At 35.7% G+C, this 16006-nt stretch overlaps 1 protein-coding gene across 12 annotated transcripts in view; it reads right to left on the bottom strand.

Annotated features, from left to right (window-relative positions):
• DLG1 (discs large MAGUK scaffold protein 1) overlaps positions 1 to 16006 on the bottom strand; it is a 146365-nt gene that overhangs the window by 4006 nt on the left and 126353 nt on the right. For 4 of the 12 annotated variants that reach the window (XM_066193295.1, XM_066193299.1, XM_066193305.1 and 1 more), the window contains 7 exons: positions 12419 to 12518; positions 10064 to 10105; positions 6921 to 6971; positions 4777 to 4878; positions 4363 to 4535; positions 813 to 922; positions 356 to 447 (listed from right to left, as the gene is read on the bottom strand). In XM_066193295.1, the coding sequence (XP_066049392.1) occupies positions 356 to 447; positions 813 to 922; positions 4363 to 4535; positions 4777 to 4878; positions 6921 to 6971; positions 10064 to 10105; positions 12419 to 12518 (670 nt within the window). Of the gene's footprint in view, positions 1 to 355; positions 448 to 812; positions 923 to 4362; positions 4536 to 4776; positions 4879 to 6920; positions 6972 to 8508; positions 8545 to 10063; positions 10106 to 11693; positions 11728 to 12418; positions 12519 to 16006 lie in introns of all 12 variants that reach the window. The other 8 variants (XM_066193301.1, XM_066193296.1, XM_066193297.1 and 5 more) reach the window with 6 other exon arrangements.

Consider the following 16006-nt stretch of genomic DNA (forward strand, 5'->3'; position numbering starts at 1 on the left):
CATTTCCTACAAGCAGCTTTGCTGAGCAATTTCAGGTCTGCAAGTAAAAGCTTTAAGTGTACAAGACACCAACAAAACAAACATCTACATTTCAATACCCAGGAAAAAGATAGAAAATCTTAGAGTTTTTAAAACCTAAATTAAGCTCCCAGTAGATGTTTGTATATTTTTAATGTTAAATTAATTGATCAAAGTGAAATCATTGTGGAGATACTAAGATGGCTCTATACCTTAAAGTAATCACAGATCATTTGAAAAACAAAGCTCACTATCTCAGTGGTTAGGCAAGTAGTATTTTTACAGCAAGCAATAAAATTTCAACTCTGGCAAGTGAGCAGTTACAAGCAAAACACACCTGTGAAGTGTTCAGTAAATTCTTGCTCCAGTTTCGTGGCTCTCTCAAATGTCTTCCTGGCTTGCTCTTCCGTTAAGCGTTTATTCATTTCCCTGAAAGTGAAAACATTGTACCTTTTTTAAACCACTATCAAATACTTGGAGTCTTGAAAGTTTTAAACTGTTGCTTGAGTATTAATCCTAATAAAAGGATTAAACTCTAAAGACAGCAAGCAAAGACTGTAGTGGAAATGAGCTGTTCTGGCATTATGTTGCATGGAATTTAACACAATGACATTCATTTTCAAGCACTTTAATTTGGATTAGAAGCCCCATCTTAAAATCCCTAAAAATTAAATCAGGGAATTAAATATTATTTGAAATGCAAACACTACAACTGTCTGCATATAACTTGCAGTTGGCTCTTCAAATACAACAGTCTCAAACAACTTAGCCTGAGGTACTTTACTTTTACTCACATGATATTTTCCACTGTTTTGGGCTTAATAAAAATGGAGATTGGGTACAGCTGGGCAATCTGCAACCTTTTGATCGCATTACCAGAAACATCAAGAATGCAATGTTTACCCTAAAAAGAGAGAAAGAAAATGGCACTGAGCAAAGTTTAAGTTACAAGTAGCATACCGTAATGATTTAGAAAACACGTCTCCACTGAAACCAACAAAATTAGAGTATTTGATCACACATCATTTGACATGTTCCTGACCCTTCTTTCTTCCTTCCTTTCTTCATCACAGGTTGCAGCCCAATCAGCAATGCAGAATCATACAGTGGAACAGCTGGACTTCAACCACACCACCAAAATTTTTTATTTTGCTTTGTTTTGGTACTAATTTCAGGATGCTTTAGGGAGGTGGCCATGTCACAGATGTAGTTTAGAGAGGAGCCAGATGACTTAACTGGCATACCTGAGGGAGTGCCCACCCCTGCTGGCAGGGAAATATGCCACCATAGTCAGGTGGAACTGCACACAAGCCCTCTCCTCCCTCAAGCACCAGTCAGTAGAAATACCACATTGGAGATGGTGAATGCAATTTATTTGTGTTGATTTATCATTCATCTCTTGAGAAACAAATATAACTTGACCATTTCTTGGGCAGCTGGGAGACAGTGTGGTAAGGCTGCTTTCCTCCCCCTCTCTATTCTCCCATTATAAAGAATTTTTTAGCTTCATCTCAAAGGCTCCTCCTGTTCTAAGTTCCTTTGATCTCAGATATGCTCATTTCCACCTCACACATTTCTATTTCTTTCCTTTCTGAGTAGCATAGGATTAATTTTGCATACCTTCATTTGAGAAGGGTACAGGGGAAGAGGAACAGAAAATCACTCTCAGGTGACTACATTAAGAAATGCTTTTTCTTTAGCAGAAGACCAATGTGAATTCAAGAAATCTGTGAGCCAGGATACAAACCCACAAGTACCACATAACCAAAGGTTACTCGTATCATAAAACACCATTCCTGAACTCCTGGGAGGTCATTCCTGGAAGAATGTCTGAAATTACTGACATGCTTCTGCTTCCTGGCAGAAGAAATAACTAAAATCATTTACATTTGATATCCTTCCCAACAAAATCAGAATTTTATTTCAGGAATTTTTAGAGACGTGTTCTTCCCACACGAACAATATATATGTCTGTTTGCTTTCAGTTGATGACAGTTGTTTCCCAGATCCAGTCCATGGGTCTGAATGCCAACTGGTAACATTTAAAAAAGCTGTCTGTATGTCACAGCAGAGTATTTTACATGGATTTTACATCCGTCCACGTCTTTAAATGTGGCACATGCTCCGAGAACTGAGAATTAAGAGCATTACTTGGTGTTTTATTCTTTTTCAAATAAAACACTATTTGTTGTGCTTGGCTCAACGACTTATGCCAGGAGCCAAAGGGTGCAGGGCTAGAGAGCCAGTACAGCACCTGTGCTGGACCTTATGTGATATAACCTTGACAGTTTATTCCAAATCATCAATGAAAGTACATTAATTGTGGTCTCGAGACACAAAGATTTGCAAACTGCTGAGGATTCCAAAGGAAAGAAGATATGAAAATTCTTTTCAGGTGAAGATTTGAAAGACAAGGAAAAGAAACACAAGTACATTGTGATACAATCACGTTTTCATCCAGGGAAGCTATATTGCTCTTTGCACAGTGCATTTAGAATAAAATTTTATATATTTTAGTTCTTTACTCGCATTGCATCTGATTGAGAAGCACAGCAGCCTTCTATAACTGAACAACGACATCAGAAAGCATCTTTAGCTGTGTCCATTGTGGGTAAGGAAATGAGAGAGACAGGGATCAGCTGGAAGCATGGGCAAATGAACACAACTGAAGGCTATTTTAAGAATACTGTTTCTGGGTCTTCTGGGGTAATAGCAGTCACATCTGTCTTCTCCCAAACAGATCATAGAAAACTTGGAAATCATCTTTTGTATCCCAGCAATAAAACCCACTGAAAAGACTCATCTTTTCAGCAAGATGGAAAAGAATACAAGGATGGGAGTAGTTCCAGATCAATCACTTTGCAGCCCTGTCATGATTTTGAAGTAAAGTTCTGAAGGATAGGCCATTGTTTCCCAGAAAAAGAATGTTAGCTGCAACTGAGAAATTGCTGCATCTACTCAAAGTCCCATAGTGCCTGTGCAAGAGATTTAACTGCATGGAACATCTGGTAATACTTTGTTCTTCATGTCCACTTATGAAAGATTCATAGCAATTTTGTACCTTACTAATCCCAACAGATGGACAAAAGAACAGAGCCAATTTCAGATCCAGGATGGAACTGCAGGATTGTATTTGTGCTACCAAGTAAAGCAACTGCCAACAGATTTAAAATGTTTAAGCTGTTCAATAATTTCGTCATTTAACCACATATGATAGTTTCACAGCTTTGTTCAGCCTCTCATACAAAGTACTGTTCATTGACTTGAACAATTCTGTAATTAATATTCTTTTCTTTCCTTTTCTCACTATATCCCACAGGGCCACGTTCCACTCCATATGGGGAAGAAAACATCACCTTACCCACAGAATCTCACCATGTTTGCCCTGGTTTTGCTTCCAGTAAATTCAGTTGCCAGAAACAGCAATACTCACCCATTTGGTCAAAATGGTCTACAGAGTTTACCAGAGGACTAAACTACAGCCCTAAGGCTTATGGGTTACTGCCCACACTTACCCTCTGCATGTCCAGACTGACAGTGCCCCCACTTGTGAGTTCCCCCCTAGAAAATAGCTGGTCCTTCTCTCATAGAGATCAGATAACATTGGCTACTGTAAATGCTCTGGATTTATAAGCAGCAAAACAAGACTCATCAACTCAACATGGAACATTTGCAAAAAAGTTTCACCCAAAGATTTTCTTTAAGACAAGCACCTTACTCTCAGAAATACACTTTCTTTTTCCCACCTTTTTTTTCAGACAGATCAAGTCAACTTCAGTAAGACTTTAGAAATAATTAGAATTTGCAAGAAATAGTTAATTCAAATTGCTGCAGGATAGAAACAGTAAGGTCAATCTTCAAAATATATGGAAAGACATACATTTAAAATTGAATTCTTGACATTAATTCTCTTCCCTTTGTTAGCTAAAACCATGCAGAGCACAAAGAATAACATTTTTGTAAGTTTTCTTATGCACAGGTCTATGTCAAAAGGATCATCATATTAATTAACTCCACCATCACTAATTTAAATTAGTTAATGATCTCTGTATGTGAGCTAGGCTAATTAGCCTATAATTCCACTTATTTCTTCTATATTCTGTTTAAATGAGAGGGCATATTATGGCTGCTCTTTCCCCACAATTTAATCATGATGCTTTCATTATTCTAAAGCTTCATTATTTCCCTAAATGCACCTATGACAATACGCTTTGTTTCTAGTTTTACACAAATTCCTTTCAAAGTCAGAATATTCCTAATGGCTTCTTGCCATTCTTCTCTTTTTCCCTGTCAGCACAGGCATATAATCACCTCGACAAATGAAAGCAAGTGGCACTGATTTACCTTTTCTGCTACTTCTCGCACTGATTGGACACTTGTTCCATAAAGATGATTATTGTACTGGCCAGCTTCAATGAATTTGTGATCCTGAATATCCTTCTCCATTTGCTCTCGAGAAGTGACAAAATGGTAATCACGTCCATCCACCTCATAATCTCGTTTTGGTCTAGTAGTATCTTTAAATATAAACCAGTAGATTTTAAAGCAAAACAAAAAACAGTGACTTTTTTCCCTACAATAGCCAAAACATCTCCCATTTACACTGCAAAGTTGTCACAAAGAGATTGGCAATATTAAGATAGGTCTATAGAGTTTAAACATTATATAATTTATTTTTTTAACCCAAATACAGTGGATGCCTAATAAATAAAGGGAAAAATATAATCTAAAATTGCTTTAGTATTTGCTGAGACTTACGTGGAACACATGAGCCAAATTTGTCTGGAAATTCTGAGATCAGGTCATCATTTATTCTGTCTTTCATGGGTCCCAAAACAATCACAGGTCGAGTGTAACTGACTATTAAACATAAAGGAATAATGTCAGTTATATTTCATATGATTGCTAACTTTTAAGAGTTTGTCAAAATAAACTTTCTCACATAGCAATGATTTTAATACTTGAAAGAATATGTACTTCTAAAGAGAATAAAAATGTGTTCAAGAACATCAATCAGTTAATACTATAGTCATAGTAAGATGTTAGACCTTCACTCTCAAATCCCCAGTCTCAGTGATTGAAAATGAGTCTTAAATTATGAAGCCTTTAGGGAAAAAAAAACCCAAAATATTTTTACAAACTAACATCCTAAATTCTAAAGGAAAGAGGGGAGGTTTGAAAATCTTTTCAATTCAAAGAGGCACCTAAGCAGCAGCACAGTTCGTAAAATTCTGTGTCTGTGTTGGGAGAAGCCCCTTTTCCTCTAGGATCACGAATTAAGCACTCACATACAAAATTACTCAAATATAAATAGTTTCTGTAACTACTGACACCCTTACAAAATTAAGTGTAGAACCTCTTAAAAGTAGTTTAATTATTTCTAATAAAGGGGTTTTGGTTGAAAATTAAGTTTGATTATGTGTAATCACACTGTAAGAACCATTAAGACAATAACGCCTAAGTATGTTGTCATGATCATGTAATTTCAGCAGTACAAACTTTAATTTTAGGTTCAATCTGCACAAATAAGTAGCAATTAATTAAAGTCTCGCCTATTAAATATATATAAAAATATAAATATATTTTGACTCAGAGCTATTTCCTTTCCACTGCATTACTGTATTCATTAGAGGAATGTCTTGAATCCAGTATCTATTAACTTATTAGTTAAGTTACAAATATCTTTGCTGTTTCTCCCTTTGTGAGCCACTCTGGTGAGGGGGCACATACGGACCAGCAGCTGCTCCTGTGAGGGTGACAAAACTCCAGTTTCCTACTTTAGACGTAAGTTACTTTACATCAAAGGGGGCTACCGATTCCCAATTTCTAGTAGGGTCTTAATTCAAGCATTTCTCACCCATAATTTTATTTGGCATCTTACAATATTTCAAATTATATGATCTAAAAAATGCAGTCTCTGTTGGCCTCGTATAACAATTTTTACTACTTCTGGAAGATTCCTGATAAACTGGGGCCTTTGTGCCATGATTATCAAGTCAGAGTGGGAAGTCTATACAGGTGAATGTGCCACAGTGCTATTAAAAACAACTTGGCCACACCACTCACTGCAGGAAACCAGACATGAAATCTTGGCACTCAAAATTCCTGTTAATACATGATGTATATTTACTTTGACTGCCACTTTATTTGATAGGTTACAGATAACTATTCCCAAAGGACATTCCTTTCATCAGAATAATTTACAAGTATATGAGGTATGTATCAAATAATGTAAATCAACTGCTAGCACCTCTGCTAGTGATTTGGAACACTAAAAATTCTGCGTCTATATTCACACAGCGAATCACAATCAAGACCAAGGTGAAAAACACAAAAATATTCCATTGGCAATCAGTAAAAAGCAATTTTTTAAGTGCAAGTGTGAGAAAATATTTTCTCTTATTGATTTCCATTTAATTAAATTTTACTGTTTTTCTGGAAAAACAATCCCTTGGCTATTATTAACCAAATTAGCTACATAAGAAAACCATACAGAAATGAGAGACTGTTTAGAGACATTTCAATTGAAGTTGGTAAACAGGCAAATAGTCTATTCACACCCTTTTTGCCGTGACAGAAACAGTTAGAATGATAAAGCAATATGAAACAGAAGAAAACTGTAATTTATGAGGTTCTTACTGACGAAACTGTTAAGTATACTGTATTTTCCTTCCACAATATAAACCACACAAGAAATTATTGAAGTAGCACACCTTTGGATTCTGCAATAAATAATTTAGATCTTTTATTTAATAATTTATGCCTTTATGATTTATTCATTTGAATAACAGTAAGTTACAAGTTGAAAAGGGTGAAGAAGTTTATCATGGTGCTTACTACATAAGAGCATGTGAAGCACTGTAACAATTCATGTTATTTTACACTAAGCGAGATCTACAAACCTTCTTGTTGATTGACTGGTTCATACGACAACACATATTCCTCCTGGCCACCTAAAATGTAAAGACAAAGACATATCAATGTATTTTTTTCCTAAAGCTACATATTTCAACTGAGTCATTCCATGGACTATGATGATACAGACACTGCTCAGCAATATGCATTACAATGATACTGATGAGGGACATCTTTCGAGAGCGATGCATTATAAAACTCACAAAGCTAAGCCAAACACTGAGCTTTAAAGCATAAGACACATACAGTAGAAAGAAGTTCCTGGTGTACGCTGGCATGTCAAGCTGACATCAAGCACAAGAATTTTCAAGCATTGCTGAGGTGCTGTTCCCCACGTGTCCTGGATGCAATGCATGCATGCAGTCATTCACTGCTAGAGCAATGCCGCCCGTCGGGAACGCTCTCCATACCCTGAAGCCAGCATTTACAATAACATTTTTCCAGATTTATACATGGCTGGCAGCCATGTATGCCAAGGTGCACAGATCTTCCATTAACTTTATCGTGAATTGGCATTTATACAAATGTTTTCAGCCACTCTAGTTCTATCAAAAAAGCTATGACTTTACATACTAAATAACTGCTATTTTATCAATCAATTTTTAAAGCCAAAGCTGAAAGCAAAGAAAGCTTTGGATTGTTCTCGGCTCCAGGAAGCACATTAGCAGTGAATGAAACTAAAATAATTGAATCTTGAATTTCGACAGCTGTAGGCCTTTTAAATGTTAGTGAAAGCATTTGAAATATACCTCAGTTGCCATCTCTCTAAAAGATTACTTCTAGTCTAACATGATATCTCTAAGTAAAATTTCTTTTCATGAAATAACTAAAAATTAACTGTGACAGCAGAGAATTTATAATTCTGAAGACACAAGCTCAAATTACATGACATTGCTTTGAACTGAAGAAAATACAGTTCTCCAATATTTCACTTGTCTAACTTTAGAACATTCTTTGATGTTCATAAGCCATACTTAAAACAGACAAAAGAACATACCAAGGCTACACCACAGTGTATTTAGAAACAGAAGGCAGATGAAGGCTTTTATAAATGCATATAGTTCTTCTATATCTCTATTCTCTATTTCAAAGCAAATGCCACTGATTTTTTAAATCTAAATATTACCATTTCATTAACAGAAATATTTCTCTTATTTTGCAATAACTTTCCATTCAAACTGTCCTACAGCAATACATGAAGACTTCAATTTCCTAAATTGTTGCAAGTGAGGAATACCTTAAGACAGACACAAAACCATGCAACCTGTACATTTTAGATCTCAAAAAGTTATTCATGCAAATGGATTTTAGAAGGACAGTATATACTTTCAGAACCCTTTTAAGACTAGGGAGAGGAATAGGGAATTACCAACTATCAACTCATCTATGAAAGATCCAGCTCACATAGAATTAGATACTTCTTTGGAGAAGTCACACTGCTATAAGGTCCAAGAGTAGTTACCAAACTACTAAAGAGACAAGAACCAGTAAAAAGCATCCCCTGGTTGAGGGCAAAAAGTATATATTGTCACTGCTTTTCAATACTTTGGAAAAATTAGTATTAATAGAATGAACCTTTTGAACAACCGTACTCATCTGTAATCAAGATAACTTTCATATTAGACAGCAGTAAGAAGAAATTAAAAGAATATTTTAATAAAAAATGCTTTGAATTACACATTGAGTAAACAAATCCATGACATTCTTAATAAAATCATGGCTTCTCAAGTAACAATAAAGTAAAAAACTAACTAGTAGTACCAATAAGGAGCTTTAAATGTAAATAAAGCAAGCTCTCAGAAAAACCTTATACATGAGGGAAGAGAGGAAAGCTGCAAATTTATGAAGAAACAGACATGGTTATATAGTTTTAATGGTGTGTCATTAAAAACAATTAAAATTTCTGATTTTCAAAGGCATCTTCCATATGTGCTCAACTCTGTGTTATTCTCAGGGAACACAGATGCCTCCCTCAATTGGTTTCTTTTTAATTACAGTCTGCACCACCATCATTTTGCATACATCTATGTACATTCTCTCCTTCAGTGTCATCATCTGGAAGAAAACATGCGGCTCATCACCTCTGAAAAGATCTACAGCCAAACAAATATATCTGTAAATGAACCACTTTCCTTATTATCCTGACATAAATTACACATTTCTGTAGTGCCCATTACACAGCAGGCAGCCATGAGCTGAGCAGTGAACCATTGCATGACTTTCACTGTTCCTTCTTTTCACGTTTCTCTTCAAATCCTCCACTTTCCTATTGTTCTGCTCTGGTCTATTGTGGCTTCCAGGTCTAGACTGCCACCTTACTGGGAAGCTGTTCACTGGAAATGAATAGTGGAATTCAAGATCTTGCTCTGGTTTAAGACATGTCAAAACACAGTAGAGCAGCACCATGCAGCCTATTACCCACCATGAGCATGGAGTGCTACTGCAGCTTGGGTAATAGTAAACACTACTGGAGCTTATGCTAGTAGTAAAAGCAAACTGAGTGTGGTATTTAGAAGGTTATGTCTTCAGAGAGAGAGAACTAGCATGCTGATTTCTCAAAACTGACTCCAGCATTGAATGTGTGTCGTATGCTTTGAAGACAGTTCATACTAAGCACCCACACTTGACAAAATAAATGAGCTCAAAGCAAGGGTAAATACATGTTTGCTTATCTGTACTTTCATTGAAGTATATACATATCAAATCTGAGTATCAGTTGTGAAAACTTTAACAGATTAAACAGTTTGGTTACATTTCCAGTATTAAGGCTCAGTTACATATAATTATATTTGCCAGCATTAAATTTACATTTAAATTTAACAGGTCTAGCTAGCTTACATAATTTAAAAAAAAATAGGAGTAGATTCAAATTAAGCTGATCTAAGAAAATCACAGACAACAATAAAAATACCAATAAAGGAGGTTTGCAGTTGTTCTAGGGAGTTTTTCAAAAACAAAGACATGGAACAATTTGCAGTACTCCACCAAATACACAAATACAGATTTCACCCGAAGCTGACTGGGAAGTTGTATTTAACATGTAAATACCCAGGAAAGACAGACAAACAAAACCAAAGAAAGAGCTACAAAACAAAGCCTCTGAATAAACAAAAAACTTAAAAACACTTACGGTAACTACTTTCACTATCGCTGGCATTAGAGGTTACATGCTCTGAAATTGCAACACAATGGGAAAAAATAAGGAACATACACCAATGGCATGAGTCAAACAGAAAGAAAATTGACAAAAAATAATCCAGATGAAAGACAATACTCATATCAAAGTGCTGAAATCAATACATACTGCATATAAAAGTTTTAACGTACTTCTCATAGCTCTCAGGATCAAGCTTAATTTCATATGAAAGGAATTGATGTTAATAAAAAGAAAAACATTAAATAGCACACAAAATAAGATTATAAAAAGTAACATTAATTCATAATTCACATGTAACCCTGCAATTTTTAAGTTTTCACTTCAGGATGAATTTTGTTGTGTAAAAATCTTGGGATTATGCATTTCAACTTTTATGCAGGAAATTTATTGATTACTTTTAGTCTCTTGTAAAGAAAATACTGGATTATATTAGAGGAAATACAGTGTAGAGTGTAACACAACTTGCATTAGGTGTGGGGTAAGGTGGTTTTAAAAAGTCTGTGCTGAAAGACAAGAAACCAATTGTTTATAGAACAGAATCATCTAGAGATATTTCTGGACCATGTTACTGGGTAACACAGTAAACTGGGTATGATCATAAGGCCATAAAGGCTGCTTATGATCTTATATTCTAAACCATAAGGCCATAAAGGTTGCTAAAGTCTTCTGGTCTAGACCAAGAATTTCTTTGAAAGTAGCCATTTCAGAACTGAAAAATCAATGTTACAGCTACTAGAATTTCTACTCCACGACTGAGGACAGATACAGGAGTACACTGGCCCTTACAAGTAATTTCACAAACACTGTGCTTTACAGTTATGCCTTGGGAAGAAATGCTGCCCTTAATGACCCTTAGTCACATCCCTTTAGAGACTCCTTTTCCTATTGCATAAGTGCCTAACAGTATGTATTTAATAACTGTGTGAAAGCAAGGTCTTGGCTTTTTTTATTTGTCTTTTTGATACATTTACTGGTGGGATGTGTACACACAAATGGATCTGCTAAGAGTTCGCAGCAACTTTTGAATCTTAGGATTCGAACAGAAATACAAGAAATGCTTCAAGTTACCCCGATGAGCCCTACTCCTGGTCTAAAAGCATCATAAGTGTTCAAGTCAGAGAGAAAAACTCTCATGGCATTTGTTAAAGAAAAGTTTTGTTTGTTTTAAGTAGCTGTAAACATCAGTCGCCTAAAGAGAGGAGTGAAAACTGTTGCTAGTAAAAAGTCGCATGGCAATGGTTGTACTATTACTGCAAAAAGCCATAAGGTTATTTTTAAATAAATAAAAATACAAGGACAAGATATAAGTAACATTAAAAAAAAATCACCAAATTAAAAACACAGTACTGTTGAGGACAAACAAGAAAGCACTGCTAAGTTTCTGGAAACAACAAAAAAATCTAACATGAGAGTCACATAAACTTTACATGTTCCTGAAAGCAAAAACTCCAAAAGATTACGAACTAGGAAAAGCTTATGACCCAGTTTTAGTCAACCTCCTTATGCCAGTAGAGCACCAATCTCAAAGAGATCTGTCAAAAAAAAAAAGTAGTAATTTTTCAGATGGAGGTTAAAATAACTTGGGAGTATTTTGATCACTTACTCAGGCCTTTTGATCCCATGTCGTCAGGGACCTCCTGCAGAGTAGTCCCCAGAGGGCAAGCAATAAAAAGACAATCACAAAGAAAATAATTGTCAGTAATATATAAAATTGGCGCTACGACAGGAGACAGTTCCTAGAACATCACAGGGAAAAAGAAGTCTATAGAATTTGACTTGACTAGCACATGAAGTGCAATCAGTAATGCAAATGGCAGAGAACACAGTTTGTTCTGAACCTGGTCTGAATTAGCAAATTTATGCAAGTACGTTTTGAGAATACACATTTTTTTAGTGCTGGCAAGAACAATGAAAATCAGAGCTAGCTCAGTTCATTAGGAAAATCGAATTAGAATGAATGACTTTGAAAAAACAGTCTAAAGGGACTGATTTGAGAAACTGGTAAGCTCCATTATATTTGGATGAATACCGTGCTTTCTCCTCCAATTCAGAAACAGGGAAGCACCACTGACAGCACTGGAAGGCAGTTATCTCCTCCAGTTAGCCAACAGTATTGCCCAGTTTATTCCAAACTGGGATACTCTTGTGTTAACTTTTATTTTAACAGCAAACAAAGGTTTGCACTGGTTTTGTAGACTGATTTGCCACTGGCACCACGAGATCCTCAGCCTGTTGCAGCTCATGAAACTGTCTCCACGGTAACACCCTAGTGCAGTCTAGCAGGCCCTTCTACTGTGCTTCGCTCTCCATCGAATGCCACATACTTACGGTCAATATCACTGGTTTCCTGCTCACTCTGGTCCTTGTTCTTGTAGAAGGGAAATTTTCGGGAAAAGAGGTTCTTTTTACGCTTGTCATTGAATGACTGCTGAAGAAGAGAAGGAGGGGCAAAACAAAGGATGTCTAATGTCTGTGTGAACAAAGGCCCAGACCAGCAGCTTTGCGGAAGCTGACTCCTACAACCACATTATGCAGTGCATATCTCAATTTAACACTTCTCAGCTCATTAGAAATAGAGACTGGGATCATGACTTTGCTCATACTCTCCATGTTTCACATGTTTAGTATTGAGAAAACTGGTACACCCTATATAGCCTGACCTGCATTTCACAAATTTAGGCTTGCTGTGAGCGTTAAAAGAAGTGGAAAACTAGGCCGTTGTAAGATGGCCAAGCCCTAATGACTCAAAATCAATTAAACCACTGATATTATCTCATTCAGGGGTTACAGTATTAAAAAATAAATAAACAAGCTGAGGCTTTTGCAAACAGCTGATATTATAACAGGACAGCAGAAGTATTGTGCAGTGTTACCAACCAACAAAAAAAAATTTCCAAAACTTGTATCAGTGTTTTACTATTGAAATTCACTGCAAATTCACTGAAAGGAATTACTCTGTTCCATGTCAGTCTGCATCCTAATACGAAGATTAACTTTCAAAAGACACAAACTGATTTCATTGGTTTATTGTGGCAATTATGTTATTCAAGAGTGCACTTACAATTACCACATGAAAAACCCTATATATCAAGGATCATGTTCAGCAACTTTTGACATTAACTGCTTGTATTGCTGAAGAATTTCTGCATCTCAGCTGCTACAAAAACTTCTGGAGTTACTTACACAGACATTTACATCCATGTGAATATAAACTATTAATGTGCTACTTGTCCAAGTGATGGAGAGCATCAATGCATTTTGATTCCTATATAGGTATGTCTATAGGTAATTAGCAGAGATTTTAGTAATATCTGCCATGTCTTCTGCTGAAGACATCATGTAGCTACAGCACGTTTACTTTGAAGTTCCAAGTCAATAAAAAACCTTAAAGTATAAGTAAATCACTAATGTTTTAATTGCAATTATGCCCAGAACTAGAGCTAATACAGCTAACTTTAAGTCAGTAGAAATTCCCTTCCATCTTTAGGCATGAGTAACTCATCTGACCAGTTTTGCAAAGACATAAAATTTACCATATTTTTGCCATTTGGTTTGCAGAAAAAAATACAGTAGAAAGGATGGCAAAATAGGAAAACACTCAGCTTGGTCTTGAAACCCCTGTGCTGTAGGGGACTATTTATTTCTAAGCTAAGCAGAACCTATGTGCAGCAGAAAGTAAGAAAAGCACCATGGAAACATCTTTTAAAAGGTATTGTAAAAAAAAAAAATCATGCAATCAAGACTCCATTAACAAGTGTTTGTCAAATTTGGAGCATGTTAGCTTTCAAGTAATTGTCCTTCTTCAGCCAGTGTGAGTTCACATACCTCTATTATATGCAATACAGTTGCAAGAAGGCATAATAATCTTTCTACCAGCATTAAGTATGGAATGAATTACAGTAACAACTAGGGGTCAAACAGGACAAAGTTTTTTTAAATGATGGGCAACATTTTTTGGTACAATTGAAAACTAGCACTTGGCCTCCCTAAAGAGAATGTCTGTAGCTGTGCTCCTTTCCTACAGTGTAACACAAAAGCTGTTACACAATTAACAATCCTTCTGGCCATCTTTAATACAGATGTGCTTGGCAATAGCAGACACTTAAACAGCCAGTGATACTTTCACTACTAATGTTTTTTAAAAAAGTTACTTAAAATTACAAGGCGTTAAAGAGGCACATGGTACCATGGGAGCACAATCAGTGACATTGAGCTCTGGAAATAACAATACTCTGCTAAGGAGGAAATCCATAAAACCTTTAATTGCCTTGCATCTGTGTTCGATTAAACTGTTGTTCCGCTGTAAAAATTAGTAACTTACCAACCTGACACATAGAAAAAAGATCAAGTTTCAAGCCAACCATGTGCCTGCAGGAACCATACTTGGCACAGGCAAATTTTTATGTTATGGTCCTTCTGACCTTCTCTAACAGAAGTCAAGTCATGGCAAATGATTTCTCACAACTAGGAAGGGTAATGTAAACTAGAGAATAAGGACAACAAAGAAATATCTCCAAAAGAGATCCTTGCTGAGTATACTGAAAAATACTGTAACATAAATCAAAAGTAGAAGACTCGCATCTATAATTGTTTCAGTTGGGCAAGTCCATCAGTTTGGTAAAAGGAGGCAAATGTAATAAAGCTAAAATGGTTCAGTTTAGCTGAGGTGATGAGAATGTGCAATTTGTACAGTTAAAAGGAGAAGCTGATTTATTGTACTTCATAAAACATAATCAAGTCCTTCATTATAGTTTTGAAAATATTTCATAATAATTATTTGAAATTTCTGTACAGCAAGACTTCCTGAGCTAATACAAAACTTTATATACTGCATGTATAATGGTCAGAGTCAGTTCCATTGCCAAAAAAAATAAAAAGAGAAAACAAAAGTAATATTATACTGATTTTGCATAAAAGATTAGCCAAAAGATTACTTTTAAAAGATACCACGATTATAAAAAGTTGGAAGGATTTGCTTATTAGTTGAAAATGCACAGTAATTGCATTAAATTTTTCATAAGCCCACTGGCAATCATTCACAGTCATCATAAGCAGGAATATATTAAATCAGAAGCAGCACAGAAAATTGAGATAAATGTGTATATGAAAGGGACAAACAAGGATAAAATGCAACCATTTTTGCTCCAGATTTTTTTAGCATTCCTTACAATGAAAGGAACATGGATTTTAATGTTAGCCATCACTAGGGTTATTCTTCAAGGTCTTAATGAGAAATTTTCAAAAACTGTATCAAATTGGTACTTCATCCTGTTTATGGAGTATTAGCACACACAGACACATGAAGGCACACGGTCCATGAGGACATGTATGGTGCAGTCAACTTACTGGGAAAAGTGTCATCATGACAAATACAGGAGGAATACTTTAAAGAGAAACTCTGAAGTTAAAACATTTACAGCTGAAGCAAAAGACTGTGATCAGTAAGTGTTTGCAAAATGAAATGTTACTAAAGAAAGAGAACTGCAGTTCTACATCAATGGCAAGCGTAGTTGCTTTTCCACTCAGTATTCCATGCATTTCTTTGGTGCTGTGTTAGTACACAGGGACTGTGCACCAACTCTGCTTTTGTCAAAACACTACTTCAAACACATCAGTAATTAACTGCTTGCAGTTTATTGGTAGACACACTCTAAAACCATGCAATTATCTTTCAAAGAATATGGTAACATTTGAAAAACTACTTAATGTAATGAAAAGAATCTGAAGGATTTAAGCCTCTCTTTATATGACTTCTAAAAAGCAAACTCAAATTACTTTGTCAGTAGATAACATTTTATTCCAATACCAAACTACGAATGCACCAAAACAGAAAAATACTGCAAATAGCCCAGTGAATCTCCAGGGCAGTACCATAATTGTGAATCAGAAAGTAGTGAGAGATATTGATCTTCTTTT

The sequence above is a fragment of the Chamaea fasciata genome, unplaced genomic scaffold (assembly GCF_029207755.1).
Source record: "Chamaea fasciata isolate MVZ Bird 193981 ecotype frontalis unplaced genomic scaffold, bChaFas1.0.hap1 SCAF_11, whole genome shotgun sequence".
In the NCBI taxonomy this organism is placed as follows: Eukaryota; Metazoa; Chordata; class Aves; order Passeriformes; family Sylviidae; genus Chamaea; species Chamaea fasciata.